The sequence below is a fragment of the Lepisosteus platostomus genome, chromosome 3 (assembly GCF_059453375.1).
Source record: "Lepisosteus platostomus isolate fLepPlt1 chromosome 3, fLepPlt1.hap1, whole genome shotgun sequence".
NCBI classification, from domain to species: domain Eukaryota; kingdom Metazoa; phylum Chordata; class Actinopteri; order Semionotiformes; family Lepisosteidae; genus Lepisosteus; species Lepisosteus platostomus.
Genome location: NC_142613.1, coordinates 8,009,344 through 8,029,625, shown reverse-complemented (window position 1 = coordinate 8,029,625; position 20,282 = coordinate 8,009,344). Strand labels below are relative to the sequence as shown.

The 20,282-nt window shown below is 39.0% G+C and overlaps 1 protein-coding gene across 1 annotated transcript in view; it reads right to left on the bottom strand.

Annotated features, from left to right (window-relative positions):
• Positions 1-20,282, bottom strand: part of unc5db (unc-5 netrin receptor Db) — a 244,701-nt gene that overhangs the window by 53,853 nt on the left and 170,566 nt on the right. The window contains exons 3-8 of the mRNA XM_088624196.1: positions 16,994-17,137; positions 16,445-16,548; positions 8,456-8,636; positions 5,982-6,149; positions 1,781-1,945; positions 798-830 (exon numbers count right to left, since the gene is read on the bottom strand). Of these exons, the coding sequence (XP_088480322.1) occupies positions 798-830; positions 1,781-1,945; positions 5,982-6,149; positions 8,456-8,636; positions 16,445-16,548; positions 16,994-17,137 (795 nt within the window). The remainder of the gene's footprint in view (positions 1-797; positions 831-1,780; positions 1,946-5,981; positions 6,150-8,455; positions 8,637-16,444; positions 16,549-16,993; positions 17,138-20,282) is intronic.

Genomic DNA, 20,282 nt, shown 5'->3' with positions numbered 1-20,282 from the left:
CCAGGACAGCCTTAAGAATAAGTCCGGAAAATTTCTAGGTCTATATATTTCTGCCTAGTATGAAATACCCAACATACATCAAGACTGAAAGTTAACTTTCTTGCAGAAAAAATACTTCTTTCTGTCACACCAATTATGGTTGCTAAAACCACACTATTCGTAATAGTATGTTATAGTAATATAATAATAGTATTTCTGGAATTAAATTAAATTTTTTAAAAAGTTTTTAAACTTTCAAAACTAGCAAATGAACTCATTAATGCTACATTTTGTTTGACCAATGGCCATTTAGTGCAGATTGCATTCAGGTGTCAACATCAGAAATGATTAACAAAAATATCAACACAAAACACAGAAGAAAGTTTAAATCAGGAGGAGCCCATTCAACCCGTCTTCCTTGTTGGTTTCGAATATTTAATCAATCCCAGAATGTTTCTTCCTTTGAAGGATCCATCAGGTTGATTTTGGCGACATGGTTGGATATTGTGTTTCAGATACTCTTAACCCTAAGCTCAAAGAAGTAACATTTACTTAAAGAAGTAAGATGTTTGAGGAGCATCTCCTGGTTATTTCATTTTTTAGGTGTTTAAACCTTTTTTTCTTAGACTGAATCATGGCTGTTGTGTAGTTTTCACACATCAGTTTCAGCGTTTTCCTTCTATTGCTGGGAGTGCCTGAATGTGTCTGAGCATGTGGATTATTGCTAAGTGCTTACAAATCACAAGCATTTGAGGCCCCTTAAGTTGTTCTTTCTTTGGGGGGAAAAGCCATTAGGTAGAGAAAAAAGGACAACTTACTCTGAGGCTTTATGTCGTGTAGCAGCTTTCGATCTGCAGGCGAAAGAGGGAGATGGAGAAGGAGAAAGGTAATTATAGCCCATTTCTATAGCAGTAGCCCAAGCAATTGCAATTCATTGCATGATGGACCGAGGTGTTTTATAGGACAACACAGTGAGGTACATAATGTTTTTAACTGCACATCAACATAAGGCCTTTAAGAAAAGCTTGGAAAAGTCGATCTTAAAACACACATGGAATATAATTGGTTTCCGCTTATCAGCAAAGGTACAACTGGATAGAATGGCTGCTTCAAAATCTAACAAAAAACACAAAAAACAACAACATTCCATTCAATTTTAATTATATACCAAGTTGTCAATATCCCCAAGCTTTATGCGCCGGGAAGATAAAAAGCAATAAAAAAGGCTTCTGTCGGCTCAAGATTGCTTACTACCTAGCCAGCCAGGCAATTGTTTTTTTGCTTCAGCAAAGAATGCCTGCTTATACAGGGTTTGACTTGCATTTATCTCCATTGCCCACATTCAAAGTCACCTCACTGCTGCTGCGTATTTGCAAGACCGAAGTACTGATAATCAATTCCCCCACTATCTTCCCAGCCTTTTCTTTTCGGATTTTAAATGTAACTGAGCAAAACTGGACTGCTACCCACAGAAAGACAAGACTTGGCGTTGCCTCAAGAAGCACAATGTAAGTATGGAGACAGTGGAAAGATAAATCCGTTTTTGGTGAAACAAATGCTCAATCTTAAAAGAATCTGTTCTTTTGCTTTCTGAAGGAGGAGACCTTGACCTTGGCACAAATGTTTCTCAGACAGGAGACTCTAGGTTTTCTGATACATAAAGCTTTGTGTTGCTGATTTTCTTTATATTCCCTCTCATAAAAACTGATGACAGAAGGAGAAACATTTCATGAAAGTGTGCCGGCCAGCAGCTATCCTGGCTATGCGCCCCAGCCTTTTGGATGGCTTTAAAAAAACTCACTCTGTGTGCACAGCCCGTCAGTGCAGTTCTCCGCCTCCTGGCCCAGACCCTCACAGGCCTTTCCCCCATGTCTTGGAGAAGGCGACGTACACTCCCGCCTGCGCCGGTGCTCGCACTCCGCGCTGCACACCGTCCACTCACTCCACGCGTCCCACCCACCGTCCACTGCAAACGACAAGGAAGACACGTGAACCAAGAAGGGGCATTGCTATGTGCAGAACGCCTTGGCATAACCTCCCACTCACGCCAAGATTTCTCCCACAATTTCCTCCATCAATCCTCCCACACAAGCTCAGTTACTGTCCCCACCTTTCTTTCTACTTAAGAGATGCATCTACAGTATATCACAATGCAGGAACTTACGACTAATAAAACCCAGACAGTCAGTAGACTGTTGACTGAATGCTGCCGGTCAATCAGGTTAATTTTTTTATTGATTGGCACCACCAAATACTGCCTCACCGATGACCAGTCTTTGAACTTAAGACTTATGCTTGAGTCAAAGTGTACTGTAGTTTGATTTTGTTTTCTCCAATGAGAATCAGGTCCTTAGAGGTTTAAGCTCAACAACACGTACACGTAAAAAACTTGAGTAAGTAAAAATAGAAACTTTAAATGGCCATTTTAAGTGTCATTGCTATTAGGGTAGTGGGCTTTCCTTAAAAGAACTACATTATGTAAGCAACATATTTTGTTATAGTAATGGTGACAATGGCTGAAATACATTGGTATAGCCATTGAATTGGTCCTTGAATGATGCTATAGTTTTTCTTCTGTGCAAAGTTGTCTGATTCTTTGCTTTGTGTGCCTCAAGAGGATAGAAACCTAGCTCAAAGCCCTAAAAAGCAGGGTGATCAACAAATTCTTGCAGAGGTCAGGTTACACCCTCTCATTTTGACAAATTTGCTCTGTGGTTTGAAATCATGCAATGTCTGAGTCAGTACGGAGAGGGTGAAAAAGTGCTTGGCACTTTTCCAAGTTCTCAGGTATTTAATCCTTTCTTAGTATCCATGAGATTTTTTGCTGTAAAAATGTTTAGTTCCACTAAAAAAAAAGGTTTAGTGAAACTTGTACATTTGCCATCCTCAGAAAAACTATGTGCCCAGCTGAGTGTTATGAAGATGCACATGACATTGCCCTGGTGTTAGTCTTTCCTGATTACCTCAAGAACACGTTTTTAAACTCTTGTAATATGATGAGTGCTTTCCAGGCAATTTATTTTGTGGCAAATCATAAATTTCTTTTGTGAAGAGCCTTCAAACAGCCCGCGCAGATTAAGTTGCAGTGTGCTACTGAATGATGTGCAGCTTCAGGGATTTCAGAGTTTGTAGCAGTATCTCCACCTTATTAGCAGCATGGAGAGAACATAGATTTTATAGGGCTGTGGGCAGCCACCGATTTGAAAGTATTTCTTAGATCCTTGAAGTGAAAAAAGACGCTTTGAATTTTAAAATGCTCTGGGCCAAGTTCATAAAACATTTACCATTCTGACACCACAATGCAGCTGTTGAGTGTCACATAAATCCGTCTGGATGCTAATACACAAGTCCCTATAGGCTGTCTAAATGTTTATTTTTGTGTTTTGTAACACTAGTCTATTTTTTTTTTAAGTCCTTTAAACTTGCCGTGTTAGAAAATGCTTTATGGATATAGCCTACTGCCTTTTAAAACGGAAAATTTATATCACCTGCCTATTTTCATTTCTCCATTTCCCCACCTGTGGTGTTTATGTTTTTTTTTAATAATCTAGCAGACTTTTAGTTCTAAAGTATCACCCTTTACTGTTTTAACTCAGTGTTCCAGCAAAGTGGCTCCTGTGGAAATTGCTGAAGGCAGAGACAGGTAAGAAGAGAAATATATCACAGGTACGGGCTTCAATTCATAGTGCTTCTGCAACACACTGCAGTGCATCGTGCGGCACTGATCGGCTTCCCAGACACATTTTCTCTTAAATAGAAGAAATCAATTCCCATGCATAAAGCATTCACTAGGAAAGGCAAATATCTCCATAACACATTTGGCAGGGTGACTCCCTGGAGCAGGAGTGTTTGACCCCAGAAGTTGAAATCGCTGTCTATTTTGGAGGGGGAAAGGGCAACCAGTGGCCCTGAGTGCCCCAGAGCGCCATGCTCCCTTAATTACACAGGTCCCTCTGGACCGTAAATTGTTCAAACCTACACTTGAGTTCTTCAGTTCATTTATGATTACCCCCCTTAAGCAAATAGATAAGGCCATTGAAGTCTGGTTCTCTGCACACCAGTGAATATGCATTGTCAATACCCTCATGCTTCATTATCCTGACAGATAATGTGAGAATTATATAGATTACAGAAGACAGTGTAAGCAACATAGACAAAATTGGAGAAAATATCACACCATTATTGACAACACACATAACTTCCAAAGGTTTAGGCCATTACGGTAGTGATTCTCCTCACCAAGTCTGAAATAAAGAAAACGAATTCCTAAACTGTAATAAAACCAGCATTGTTTCACTAAAATAAAATGTATGTTTCATCTAAAGTTGTGAAATTAGCCATTAGAACATTACACAAGTCATGTTGTAATGCAGGGTGAAACAAAGCTGCAAAAATACCCAGTGCCAAAAATGTTATGGAGTAGTTAATTAATGTACATAGTGGAAAACAATTATACATTTGGCTGTTACCATGTCTTGTAAGAAAAAAAAAGTACAAGAGAACACAAACATTCCCCTATACATGTGAAGCAGGTATCAGGACGTGGAAGCAGTATTAACTGGGTGCTGAGAGCAGCACCTGAGTCTGGTCGTGAACCCTTTCACTCCCACAGGCCACTGGACAAGGGGGACGCTAATTGCCTGCAAGAGTGAGAGGTCAGGAGTCCAGAGCCAAAGTCATAATCTGGCTTTGCACAGCAAATTGTTTTGAAGTACTGCAGAAATGTATGCTGTGACAACACCTGGGAAAAGTGATCTGGTCTGTATCTTAGACACACATAAACCTCGAGCATTACCTTACTTTCTTGAGTGCCTCTCAACACATACAGTAGGAAGCTGTGTAGCTAAGCATCTTACTGACATGAAACAAAACAATTTATATTTGTAATCCAGGCTACCTTGCTTTATAGGGTCCTGCTATTTTGATTCCTTTCCATACTGATGCTGCACAGTTCAGTATATCTGCCCTTTGTTTACAGACAGCAGACACGATGCCTCTTCCTGTTTCTGAAAGTGTCACCTGACCAATCGGATTTGGTCAAACGCCCAGGTTGATAGTGGGAGGTACAGTACATTCGGTGGCTCTGTGGCTAAGGATCTGTGCCTGTGGCTGGAAGGTTGCTGGTTCGTATCCTGCGGCCAGCAGAGGAATCCTACTCTGTTGGACCCCTGAGCAAGGCTCTTAACCCCAACTGCTCCAGGGGTGCCATATAAATGGCTGACCCTGCGCTCTGACCCCAAGCTTCTCTCCCTGTCTGTGTGTCTCATGGAGAGCAGTTGGGGTATGCGAAAAGACAAATTCCTAATGCAAGAAATTGTATATGGCCAATAAAGTGATCTTATCTTATCATTTCCCACAGCCTTCTACAGACTATAATTCAGACCAGATCTGTGGCTCTCTCTAAAGGTACAATGCACTCTCACATGGAAGCCCGGTGCATGCAGGGAAATATGTTTTCTGACACATTAATTCTAGATTCTAATTCTAGACTGCTAGATTTTTGGTCATGTCACTCTGCAAGACAAAAACAAAAACAAAAAACTCTTTTCATGATTTGGAATTCATTCTCTTGTCCACAAAGCTCTGTTTCTGCATGTCATCTTTCATTTAAGAGCTTTCATTTAATCATCAGTGCAGCACAACACTTATCACGCATTGTTTGAAAAAGGTTCTTTACAATATTCCATGTGAACTTTTGAAGTGAAACATTTCCCCATGTTTACTTTATTAATCCTCTTAAGGTCAACTTCTAAAGGTGAAGAAGCATTCAAGAACATAAACCTTAAGTTAAAAACAAAGAAGACACATTCACAACTATATAGAGTAATAATTAATATTTTTGTCATGCAGGAATTATTCAGTGTACTACAATGTTTTTATGAAGGATTTTGCATACATATCTTATACCGTGGCCACCCCTTGGCTCAAGTTACTAACATAAAAGGTTAGTTCACCTTGGATATGGCCCTCAGTTGCTTTTAACAATGCCTGGAGCACCCTACCTGGACACAAGGAGTTGCAGGTTATTTTCTGCATGGACATGCCTTCACAGAACACCCCCCCATTTAGAGGGGCTGGGTTGGTACAGGTGCGAGAACGTTTCTGTACACCCCTCCCACAGCGCACGTTGCAGGCAGACCACTCTGTCCACAAGGACCAGCCACCATTCACTGTGGAGAGAAAGACAGGCTTCAGCACAGTATTCTGGTCTGTAAAGGTTATCTATTCATCTATCCAAAGCTTGACTTAACACTTTCATCAATGTCACCTCTATTTATAAATTCATAATCTATTTAAATCCTGCATCTGTCATCTGCCATCTGCCCCATATACTGTATTCTGTGTCTATGAAATAACACATTTTGTTTCTGCGTGCCTTCATCTATACACACTCTACTTGTCTGATAACAGTCATTTTACAACCTCTCTTTCAAATGTTAATATTTCAGTTTTGGATAATTGTATATAGATTTGGAAATCCAATTTTATTTGATGCAGAAGGGGGCTTAATGCTAGCATTTTGGAGTAACCCGTGAAAATTCAATTATTTTGTCTGAATCAATTTTTCAGCACAAACACAGATGCCTCTAGAAATTCTGACAGACAGTCTCTGATAGCCAGATCCTAGAACAGAGATGATAGAATGGAGATATTGGATGCACTTCTAGATGGTAAGGGCTTATGTGAGATAATCTGACACCACATTGTCCACAAAAGTATATTATAGCTTGGCTAAATCCCTATAGTATCCTCACTCAACTCTTTGTTATGATATCCTTCAGAACTTGAGAGAATGTATTTTTTTTACTAATTTCCCAAATTTAAACTTGCAGGAGGCTCAGGAGAATAACAGTCTATTTCAATTATTTAGATTCTGGTACACATACTGTATACAGTATTTGCAGATAATACAAAAATCGGGGGAGCGACAAGCACAGAAAGAGTGGCCAGGGAATTACAAAAAGACAAAAACATGGAGGAGGGAGATGCTTACCAAATCAAATATAACATCAAAATGTGCAAAACAATCCACACAGGAAGTAGAAATACTGTATACTGTACACTACTCATATAATATGGAGGATTTTGAGGTGCTGGAAGCTAAAATTTGAAAAGGATCTGGGTTTCTAATGAAACATTAGAAAGGAATTAATTTAGGGCAGAGAATAGGAAATACTTTATATACAGTACTATATACAGTACAGTTACTGTAGATATGGCTGTCCTGTCTGGAGCAGATGGATGCAACTTCAAATCTGCCTTCAAAAAATGATGGGATGAAATTTTAGAATCACTTAACCATCAAACTACCCAATGAGCAAGACAGGCGGAAATGCTTCCTCTCTTTTGCAGCCTCTTGTTACAGTATCTTGATTTTTTTTACTTAAGGAAATTCTTCCACAGCTCTCAACAGCTCTGTGGTAGGATGCTCGTTAATTATTGATTGTGTTTTGCACATTTTAAGGTAAGGTTAAAAAAGTATCTAATTATTTTTTCATTGACAGCACTTTTAATAGGAAACTATGTCAGTTACATAAACGGCACCCATATCTAATGGCTTGAAAGGCAAGCTGTGGCCTCTTGGTAAACTCTGCTGAGACTCATCAGCACATCAATGAACAAAGAGAATTGTAATGAACTGAGCTACTAAATGTGAGTTCAAAACCAATCCAAAGGACATTTTTAGAAATAACAGGAAACATAATAGTAATGCTATCTATCTGGTAACATGCTTTTTTCTGACTTAAGATGTGGTTTACATTTTTATCATTGTGAAATTCAGTACAAGCTGTGCCTTTCCATAACTATCTTATTGTCTAAATCAAAGAAATACAAATAATCATGGTAGGTATAGTTTAAATTACAGTATTTTATTTTAAAGCATTTAAGACCTCTACCTTGATCTACCTTTGAAATGCTGAAACCAATTTTCAATTGTCAAGGATAAGATTTTCTCCCATGAAGCAAAGCATTTACCTTCCATTAACTTGAGGTGTTTCTTAATGTTACTAAAGTTAGGGACAACTATGTTCTCATAGTACAAGGATGCGTCATTGGACATATTCATAGATTTCTGGTCAATTAAAGAAGGAAAGGTATCACTGTTTTAGGAATATTTTCTAAATTAATAAATCATTTCTAATTTTTCCAAAACTAAAAAATGGCACATTGTTTATTCTTTGCTCCAGTAATCTCAATTACATTACTTTGAAACATCTTAGATTATTTCTCTGCTTTAATACAACCTTTCAACAATAAAACTATTTAGGCAAGGAGAAAACATACAATGTTTGTTAAGACTGGTATTATGATTGATAAATACAATGCACTTTAGCAACAAGAAAGTCTTTAGTGCAAAGATCCACAATTAATTTCTCAGAATGGATGCTGGTTTGCTGTTTAGAGTGAAGGCTTTCAGCAGGGTTTAGTTGCTACTTCTTTTGTAAGAAAGGAAAAGGGCCCCAGCAAAACTTACCATACACCACCACAGTCGCTGTTGCACTCCGTCTCTTAGCCACGATGTTGCTCGCCAGACATGTATAGTTTCCTGAATCGGACAACCTTGCCTGATTAATGATGAGGTTGTGATCTGCTCTTGTGTCAATGTTGTCGTCTTTTAGAGAGCTCACTGGCTCCTCGTTCTTCAGCCATTCCACCTGTCGAAACACCAGTAGCGTGTGCTTTAAAACCAGCCATGTATTCATGTTTTCCGTTATATCCCAGGGCCCATACTCAAAAATATTAATCACCGTGGTATATTTAAATCTGCTTAAACACTGATCATGAAAATAACACAATGAAGCAACCAAGAGTAGCAGATACTATTTGGGAGATTCATTTTAAGAGTCAATGTAGACAGTTGAAATGCATTTTTTTTATTTGGAACATTAGGGAATTGGTTTTCCTTCTAAAACACATTTAGAAAGGTACGGAAGGTGGAAAATGATTTCAGAAAATCTTAGGTGTGGCACATGATGCTAAAGCTGGACACCATGTAGCTTAATCATGTGAAATCAAAGATTTATGCAGTAGTGCTTTGAAAAGATCTGAGCCTCATTCAAACACCAGATGATATTTCTGTTGCAGAAATATATTTTTTATATCACACATTGAATATACTCAGATGGCTAAATAAGCTACACTGGTTTATTTCTTATTTTCCATTTCTCTTTGCAGGTAACTCCTACTGGATGCTTCACAATATAAAATCATGTTTTGTTCTACAGTATTATTGAATTTTTGCACTTGAGAACACTTTCAACCTGCATTTGTAAATTCCCTTTGGATCAGTGTTCTCTAGCATCAGAAATCCAATGACAGCATGTTGCTCGATCTTTCTTCTGAATTTCTGCATCTATTATTCTTTGTCTCTCCTGGGGATACCCTCCTCTGTGAAGTTATGAAGTGAAAAAAAGCAAAATCAATATGATTTTAATCTTAAAACACAGTCTCAAATAAGTATTTTGGGGATTTGTTATAATTCATATTGAGCTCTCATTATGGACCTAATAATACTGTGAATTACATGCAAAGTTTGGGTGGTTACAGTATGTGTCTCTGAAGGCTTGTCTTCTAATAATCTTTATTAATGGTAGCTCCAGACCTTGAGAATGACTAATTATTGAGAATCTCAGTTCTCAATTTCTTAATGAACTGAATAATTGTAATATTCATTAACTTAGACATTGTTTCCATCTTCTAGAAGATTTGCAGATTTCAAGTGATTTAAGAAATTTTATAGGTGTTCTGTCAACTGTTTAAGAACTGAATGCAATGGAATCAGTTTAATTAATCATCAGATTCACTAAAAGGGTTCAATGAAAACTACTAAGTTCACTTGGAATGAAAACTAAAAGACACTGGGGTCCCAGGGGCTGAACGTGGGAAGACTTAATCTAGACAGTTCAAAAAATTCTTTCTTGACGTCCTACTGTATATGGATGGCCTTTTGAAAGCAACATCAGTGTATAAAGTGACATACTGCTGTGATGAAGAATCTTTTAGTTGACATCAGGGTCAGATGAGGTTCTGAAACAATACTTATAAAAGCAAGTCAGGCTCATGGTATCATGAGTTTCAATAACTGAATGAATGTCCATTCCAACTGATTTTTGTATGAAGTCATCTCATGCATGAAAACAGTATTTTTGATTTTTATTGGCAGGCCAAGACCCAAACTGTACAACGTTCTTTAGATCCTATTGATCTGGCCGATCAAAAAGGAAACAAGCCTTGTATCAGGAGCCCGGAAACGGTAGCATGTTACATATGCCACAGGATCAAAAATCTGACTCATGTCTGATGATTAAAGCCTCCAACAGACCCCATGCAGACTCCACAGTATGGTGGACAGACGTAGTAAAACCAGAAGTGCTCATTTTTTGCTTTCCATCTAAGACATCCTGAAGACAATTAGCTGGTTGCACAGTCAGTCTGTGCTTTTCAGGACTCATACCTGCTCTGTATTCCAATGCTGATGTTAAGTGCTGCTGAAGGCTAATGATGAAAAGATCTATGGTGGAAACGGAAGGACAGATACAAATTAGCCCAATAAGTATGCGCGGGGACATGAGGAATGAATTTTCCTAATTGGCACATTTGTTTCAATTACATCCAACAATGCTGACAGACAGTTCTCACAAAACGGGGTCTGCTAATTTCATTCCAAGCCACTTAGACGCAATCAGGGTCAATGGCAACATCCTTCTTCGGCTCGCATTTGAATTTATCCACCAGTTTGGCTCGAGTGATAAAGAGCACCAGGTTGGACTGTTATCTGTTAGAATTACCCAGGGGTTTGCTGTTTTTTCTGGTTATTAGCTCTGTCTGTTTGCTAAATGTCAGTACTTAAAGTATGAAGGGTAGGGTTTTTTTTCTACATTTTGGTTTTCCGGAAAGCAGGGTTATGACACACTTTTCCACAGCAAAGCTTCCTGAAGCATCATCATGAGAACCTGACAGTCTTTATCCAATTTCAACAGGGTGTATGATTTCATCCTGTCATTAGTGTTCTGGAGGGTGATGTGGAAAACTACTTAATCCTTGCCACCTCATGATTGTAGCCATCCATTTTGTGCAAAAAAAATCATGTTGTATTGCTGCCTGGGCACGTCCCACTACAGATGCAAATACGACAATGCAAAACATTTATGGAGGGGTTATACAATGTTTTTACTTCATCTTCTCCTGGAACCCAAGTGTTTTGATAACTAGTAAATATATTAGCCCGTAGCATTGCCTCAGTTGATTTTTCCACTATTTCTGTATTTCTCAATCTGGTTCAAGTGGTTAAATCAGTTTTACAGTAAAAACATCTGATTTGTCTTTTAATCAGATTATTATAAGGTAAAAAAGAACCAAACAGGGGATGTGACAGAGCACGGAAGTGCCTTTCCATGACAGCTATGTCCTGATTTTGATCTGAAGTGAAACTAACCCCATTTTTCTCCACTTTCTTTTAACTCTAGCAGCTAGCCAGAGCAATCGGATTCTCAAACTGCACAGCAAATTTAATGAATCTATGGCTCTCTGCTTGATTTTCTGATCACAGCGCCGTTTCACCAACGCAATTATAAGGATTAATTGGCTTTGGCAGTGTCCCAGTGGAGATGGAACAGTCCCTTCAAAAGTTCTGGGAACCACCGTGCAGTCTAAATGAATCCACCCAGAGGCATAATCTCTCTTTGTTGGATATAATACACTATACTATGAGTGACACAGCCTTTCTGCAGACACAGTTATTGAACACTGGTAAATTCCCTCAAATACACAAAAAATGAGGCCAAGCCCACAGGAAATGTCAACTTGTGGCCTACTTTAAAGATGCTCCAATTCCCAGTCATGCCTGTATTGCACGGCCCTGTTGGAAACATTTGTGATTGGCACTGGGTTCTGCTCCAGAGGTTAATAAAAGAGGAAAACGCGGATCGGGCCTTGTTGCCTGCACGCCTCCCTGCTGCTTCCAAAATGCCGCTTTCTTCCCTTGAGTCGTGAAACAGCAAATTACTATTCCGCCCTGTGCAGTGTTATCTTCCGTTTCAAATGGAATTCATTGTGCCCAGGCTAGAAATGTAATTGCTTGGCTTTATAATGAAGCTCATCATTTGCTGTCTTGGAGGCTATCCCACAAGAAAAAGGCTAGGAATATATAATATCCATATATGTGTACAGTACTGTATATATTATACAGTATATAAACAGTTGGAGGTAGTGTGACACTGTACTGTCAAGGGCTCTACACCTCAAATGATGAAATGCTAATAGGCTACTTTTATCAGGTTAAACTGTCTTTCTAAACCACAATTTCTGTCCACCGCTTTAACAACTGACCTGAACTACTTCCAGGATCACAAATCCATCCAGAATTTCAAATATATACACATACTTTCTACAAATGTGCTAGCATAACTCTAGCATCTATATTTTATGATTTTTATTTTATAGGTGGCGGAGCGGTGGCTCTGTGGCTAAGGATCTGTGCCTGTGGCTGGAAGACTGCCGATTCAAATTCCGTGGATGGCAGAGGAATCCAACTCTGTTGGGCCCCTGAGCAAGGCCCTTAACCCCACCTGCTCAAGGGTGCTGTATAAATGGCTGACCCTGCGCTCTGACCCCAAGCTTCTCTCCCTGTCTGTGTGTCTCATGGAGAGCAAGTTGGGGTATGTGAAAAGACAAATTCCTAATGCAAGAAATTGTATATGTATAGATATCATTTTATACTATCTGGACCTGAATGGTCTCATTTTGCTTGTTGGTTTCTTAGTTTATTTAATCCAGATTTAATCTTAACTAGATCTTACTTTAAATGTTAAATTTCACAGGCACAAGCCTGCAGTAATGTATCTAATTTCTTTGCCACAATCTATGGAAGGGCTCATAGTGTAAAGTATAGTGTCATCATTTTGATGGACATCTCAAGGTTCAAACCAGCAGCACCAAAGGATCCAAATTTCTACACTGAATCTGACACATTTGGGCCATGTGGTCAGTCTTGGCAGGTGTTGGTAAGTGTGTTTGTAGCAGGGGTTTCAATCTGGAGTTGGACTGCATATGCTATGAAAGTGCCATCAGAGCTGAGTCTTGGGTAAAACATATTGATCACTGAGGTTGCAGCAGATAGGTGGAGAGTATAAAATTAGTTTTATGGTGAGTTACTCCTCTGGATTGCTCAACTGTGTTCAGAACCCTTGCAGTATGGGTCCAGTTTTGTGCCCACAGCCAGTTTGACACATTTTGGAGCTGGGCTGATCTGAGTTGTACCCGTGACAGCAGTTCCAATGCTGCTCTGAATGGATAGAAAACAAAATAATGATTCAGAACAGAAGAAAAAAAATGCCATGCATTTAATAAGAATTGCGTTCAAGCTCAACTGTTAAAATTTGAACTGTGCTGCTCTTACAACCTTTACAAATCCATCTGACATAACTATCAATATCCTTATTGGTTAATAATTATATTTAAAACATACCTAATAACTTCATATTACTGGAGATATGACGAGTAATTACGCTGTACAAAGCAATTGCTGCTTAATATGTGCCTAATGGTGCATTTATTTCCCTCTGTAGCTTTCAAGTGCTTTTAAACTTAAGTTAGTCATTTATTAACATTTAAAGCAAGTCTTGAAAAATCGAATCATCTATCCACTGTATTTTGATATTTGTTCTGCTTCTTGAGGATTCTATAATACAGTTTTGTATGGTTTATATGCTTGATACATCTTTTGTACAGATCACAAAGGAAAATAAACAGCAGTTCTGAAAAGATTTCCAGGACCCACTTGCATGGAGCACAGCAGCCTTTCAACAAGCTGGAGTAACTGGTAAAGGCCTTTAAACTGGTATACTGTATTTGTTTATATCCTTTTCCACTTCATTTTTTCCTCTTCTGAGTACAAGATGTTTTGTAATTTTATTCACAAATTTTAAGCAATGCTAATTTGCATCCCCTGTCCTATTCAATCTGGTTTTCTGGGAGAGTTATTTGTCCAGGCAAATTGCACTGTGGAAACTGCAAGGGAGGAGAACCCAGAATGCCTACAGTAAATCAAGCAACAAGTGAAAACTGCAGAGTACAGGAAAGTGCATAGTGTATAGAAAACTCTTTCAAGGCTGAACCTGACATACCCATGGACAACCAAACACCCTTATGTGTGCAAATCCCTCCTCACGGGAAGGCCTCCTTAAAACCTCAATCATCTTAACACAGCTTCTCTTAACAACAGCTTCTGGATCATAGGCTTTAGAAACGCCTTCTTCTCCAGCTGCTGCCCCCTGGTGTTTTTTGCCGTTTGATCCAATTCCTGCAGGAGTGCTGGACTAGATTTGGATTGACATAGACATATATGTAAAACTGGGTATGGCCTCCTACAGATTGCCTTTTGGCTTTAGGAAGAAAGAACTGTCAGAAAAAAAAAGCCTGAGTCACTTTCTTTGGTGCTGCAGATCTGTTTTTGAGGTGCTTTCATAAGGCCTTATGGCAATGATGTGGCCAGTGTGCAGTTACAGTATATTCTCTCTCAGTGTCCCTGGCTGCCAAATGATGCCTGTGAAAGATATAATGCTTAAACTGCAAGGCAAACTCTGGAGATTTTTTTACCGCCCCAAGCAAGCCTTGAGCAGCATAATAGTTCTTTTACTCACGATTGCTTGTTGCTCTCAGTAGTGACAGGCTTGATGAACTTTTGGCGAGTTACTCACCATTCAGGGAAATCAAATAGTACATCAGGCAAAAACGATGGCCTCTCCAAGTAGTCTGATGCGCACAACTCCCAATTATTCATTTGCCTCTGGTTATTTTACTGCTCTATTTTCTCTCGGGTTAGAAGCAAGCAACAGAAAATATCTGAAGCAAATACCCTTGCATCATAAATGTCTGAAGCTACAGTATTACCCTTGCAGGTCTCAAATACAAAGTGCCAGTTCTTGAGGAGATGTTTTAAACCGCAGTTTTCTGTATCGCTATCATGTGGTTTTAAACAGCTGTTTTCAAAAAAGTCCACAATATAACTTGTAAAAGAGGAGAAAGTTTCAACTATTTTTCCTTAGAGAGCAGGCAGCAGGGCTACATAAAAGCTATTTATTCATGTCACCTATTGTTAACAGCTGTTTAAGCAACGTGTCTCTAGTTGTTCTTTCCAAGATCCGCAGTTTTTTAAACCTGTATGTGTTGCAATTCCAGTGTGATCGCTTTCAAGATCTCTGTTCTTCAAAGCATTAGGGTCCTGGCTCAGAGTGCGTGATCTGTCTACAGGAGAAAAGCTTTTCACTGCATCAGGGTTTAGAAAAAGGCCATTTTCTGGCTGCTGTTCTTAACTTCACAGATAGCTACCCTAAGAACACAACCTTCCTTCACTGAAGCTGGAAACCTAGCTTTGCAGGGTTAGAGACTTAACAATATGTGAAAAAAATCCAAAGACCTTCCTGTGAATTTCCGAACAAAAGCTGATGGGGTACAACACTATATTTTTCAAAAATGTAGAACTTTTTGCGGAAGTGAAAAGAGTGCCGCTGAAGTGGAATTATACATCACACAAATTCAATTGTGCTAAACCTAATGTCATTTTCAGTGGAAGACCAGAATAATGTGAATGTTCACTACTTTACAATTTATGCAATCTTTATTTTTTTTATGTCCGGGCAAGGTTGACACAAATCCAAGAGAGAGTGTTTTAGAAGAATAAATTGAAAATTTGCATTTACATGATATAAAAAAGCCTTTCATGGCTCACAGTAACTCACAGAACTGAGATGTGAATATTAAACAGAAAATACAAGTGGCAGAATTCAATTCTTCACTGATTTTTATGCCATTTCTCTTTGTGTTGTTCATGTCTCCTGACAAATAGTGTGAAGAGAAATAGTTATTGCTTAGAGTTTACGCTATGATTTGAGTCCCAGGAATCTGCCCTTGTAGTGGGATGTAATCACAACTAGAAGGTTTTTATGGATAGGGCCCAAAATTGCTCTGCCAGGTGTTTACTCAATCAACACTCAACAGCGTCAAAACTCCTCTCTAGTACCACCGTACAGTGTACAAAAGAAGATCCGTATGGTCTAGGGACAGCAGCTTAAAAATGGATATTGTAGCATCCGTGTATTACTAATATAAAAATAAATTAAAATAAAAATGCATCTATTTTGTAGTATTTATTTTACTTGTGTATATCTCAGTCAATAGCTAGTTTACCTTCTCACAGAAAGACAGTTGAGTTGTAAAGTGGCTTACCAATAATACAACAATTTGTCTGCTGTAGAGACTTCATCAACGAAAGCAGAGCCCTAAAGTAATGAATAAACAAACTTTTGGAGAGTACCTTGTTCTGCTTTATTCAAAAATTACAACTGGAAAAAAAAACGTGCATGATTTATTTTCTTTTCCCCACTTAGTTATCTTTTGAGGCAGCAGGGTTCTTTTGAATGTTAGAGCGCCTCCTTCTGGAGCACAGTGGTATAGCGTGTCTTACCTCTGCCTGAGGCACTCCCTCTGGGGGACGGCAGTGCAACACAATCATGCCCTCGAGGGGCACCTCTTTTCCCTGAGGGTCCTGCTCAAAATTCTTCCGCAAGTCTGCAAGCAAAGATAAGGAAGAACCATCATCTGAATGCAAATCATGTCTTCCTCTGTCATGCACACAGTTCTCCAAGTTAATGCCTTTGCTTTTGAAAGCATTCAAGTCTTGTTTTAGAAACTAGGTACAAAACAATAAGGCACAATTAACTATATGATAGCTATTTTTAATTGGAAATGTCTGTTCTCCATAAAAACAAAGCATAACACAGACTGGTCACTCCAGCACACATTCAAACCCATTCAAGTGGGTTTAGACATTTCAAACTATCATAAATGATTAGATTTACAATATTCATACGTAGCAAAATTCCACACATTAAAGAAAAAAGAGCCTTAACACCAACAAATTTATAAATCCAAACAACATGCCTTCTGTTGCATTTTGCAAACAGATATTTACACGTAGGAAAAGAGTTCCTTCTCCCCCACAACCCACACTCACATGCTATTCGAACTGTGGCCTTGCGACTTTTTGATGTACCCAGGTGACTCCAGGCAACACATAAACACCAGTAATCTTCTGGCCCGTGAAAATCTTCAACCTGCTGTCGGGACACATTAATCATCACTTCGTGAATCTTCAGGCCTGGAAAGAGGAATACATAGTGTTCGAGTCAGCTGGCTCTCCAGGTAACATCTGTCCCTATGGAGTGAGTGGGGACTGCGCGGAAGTTTGTGAAAAGTGTTTTGGGAATAAGCAGCAGGTCTGCTTTAAAGTAACCACATCCAAACAAGTTCATGTTTGAGGCCTTGTCAGAGAGTTTACCTTCAAGCACCGTCTGGTGCAATATAAATGTGCTACAAAGAAACAGGGCAGGCGTCCACTTCACCGAAGTACAAACTGTAAATTTATTTTTAAGGGCAGACTCAAGACGTGTTTTTTGGAGTTGGCATTTTCATTTTTGTTTTTGTAAAGTCAGTGGCCCTGAGGTCTGCTGGTGACTAAACACGCTCCAGCAATCTATATTGTTCTGTATGGAAATAACAAAAGCCACCCAACCATAATGCATGTGGTCAGGTGCAAAATAACCCATGTATTAAATACATTTTATTCAGTTTTAATTTCAAGCATGCTTTAGAGAAATCCTGCTTTCTTTTACACGTAATGCTGCTATGGGCTTTTTATTCTTTTTCCTGAAAATCTAGCTATCCCTGAATTAATGATGGCATTACAATATTATGCAAGCCTTGTCACAAGTCATAGAAATGTTTTATTTTTTTATATTTTGTAGATGCAAATATCTCTGTAGCATTTGTGGATTCAAGGGTGATACAAAAATGGTCAAAGACACAATGTCACAGTCAGAGGAAGGAAATGATCTAGTATTGACTATTGAATGACAAGTTAAGTGGTTTGATCGGTCTGCCATGGCGCCATTGTGAGAACACTGCAAAGAATGGCTAAATTAAAATCACTCTCACGAATAGCAAGAGGAGTATATTTCCATCATGTAATGGCATCAAACATTAAAAAGTGATTAGGGTGATTAGGGATTCTTCTGCAGGGGTAGCCATGACTAGCATTCATGTCCAAATTTCACTGGATGCTGTGAAATCATTTTCAGGGCTGATGTTGGGGGTGAAAAACAATGGTAAATGAAAAAAACACAGATTCATTAAAATCGCAACCACAGAGACTCTCACTGTTCAAACCAGTGACACAGAGAGCCAGGGTTTGTGATAAACGATTCCTTATTTCTTTCTTAAAATTGTCAGGGTAATGGAATGAGCTTACTCGCCAAGTCAAAAACAAAACTCTAAAGCTGCTTATTTAGGGTATCAGGTAGAGCTCTATAAGCCCAGCCATTGTCGGTTCAAGTCAATTCCTCATCCTCCTGTGAGTGGAATTTCCTAGTCAGCAGCAGGGTTAGATGTAAAGCTGCAAGCTCAAAAATGATCAAATGGTCAGCGAGCCACAAGTGTTTAGAAAGTCAACATAACCTTTGCTCACCAAAGCCCATCTAACCCTGCTGCCAACTCGGAAATTTCAATGGCAGTTTAGAGTTGTACCAGCAATGTCTGGTCTAAGAGCCACATCCAACGATCAAAGCTAAAATCATAGTATTGGACTGGCCACCAATGTGAGGAAGCCATCTGGCTCTTCAGCCTCATTGTGTTCTATTTCTTTATACTATTCTTGTTCTGTTTCCAGAACTGGCTATAACAACCAGATCGGAGTATACTGGGAACCAACCCCCATGCATGAAAGCCCCTTAAAAGCTCCCAGGAAAGAGACAATTTAGAGTAGCCAATCACAGCTTGCATGTTTCTGGAAAGTGGGAGGAAACCAGAGAAAAAAAATAAGCAGGATCCACATTTGCAGAGTTCAGATGGTGTAGGGCTCACAGTGAGCCCCAGGAAGGGAATGGGCTGCTTTGTAAATCATACCAGGTGGCTGTCACACAAAGATGCAGCCCTTTATCCACAGACTGTAATAATCCGCATATTGCCTGCTTCACCATAAATGGGAGAACCCAAAGTATTTGCAGTAAGGATGCAATTATCCATTGTAAAGTCTCTTGTCAAGAAGGTTTAAGACCGCTTTGAGAATGACTTGCCCAAGCTGTACTGCTTCAGATGGTGGACCCCAGAACTTCCTTTTGAATGCTGGAGACGATGCGACAGACCCAAGGAAGAGGGATCCAAAGATTAATCAGGATTACTGCCTCACTTCCCCCAACACAGGATGATTGTGGAAGGCCTCAGGATTGCCTCTTAACCTCTAACTGACAGATTTGCATGGACAGAAACACAATTCTCCTGAAGGGGATTCTGGTTGGCGCTCAGCCGCTTTGCAAACGCACTTTGAAAGAAATAGGCATCTGCATATCTGAAAGTCAATTAAGATGGTGGCAGTGAAACGACTGGATTAGACTGGAACTTTATTCCAAAATAACATCTGAAAGCACAAATGACGCAAATCCTCAGCTCTGTAAGCTCCATTCCCTTTGCAACTCAGAAGAAAGGGCCTGCCATCACTTGTATCATCTTAGAACTCCAATTTCCTGCTTTTGCTGGCCTGTCATTAAATTCAACAATTCTACCCCCTTACTTAAGAATGGTGGTTTTAAGGCTGTCATTAATTTTGCCTCCCTCATTTTCAAAAGCTTGTAGCCTTTAGGCTTCTTGAATACACAATTTTAGAAAATATACATGTAATCAAACTTCAGAGCTAAAGATTTCACTAATAAAACTAAGATTTACAAAAGTATATGGTTTTGGAAAATGGTTAAATGTTTTTTTTATTTATTTTTTCGTCTGACTGTGATACACTGGAATGATGCATAGCCGTTTAATCACCTCATTAGTGAAAGAGCTTATGGGGCACAAGATTATTTCAATTTTTAGGTGTCTGATCTGATAAAAATAAAGAAAAACACAGAAAGGAACTAATACTGTATGTCCCACATATTCTTTGTGGGGAAATAATTTCTTTGTGCTATCAATATGTTGGAAGCTGGACTAAATCAGTACTCTGTACCTCACCATATAGTGTGTGGGGGAGCACAGCCAGTCATTCAGTTTCTATCCTGTCAATGATGGGCCATGATCTGGAGAAAGGAGAGCAATGCCTTTGTGCTATCACTATATCGGAGTTTGGAGTAAGTGAATGAGAAAATATTCAAAAACAACACAGTGTTTGTAGCAGGTGTTAAACATATATTTTCACCTTGCTCATGTGTGGAAATAATACAGTATATACTGTATAGTAAGTGAATTAATATATTTTC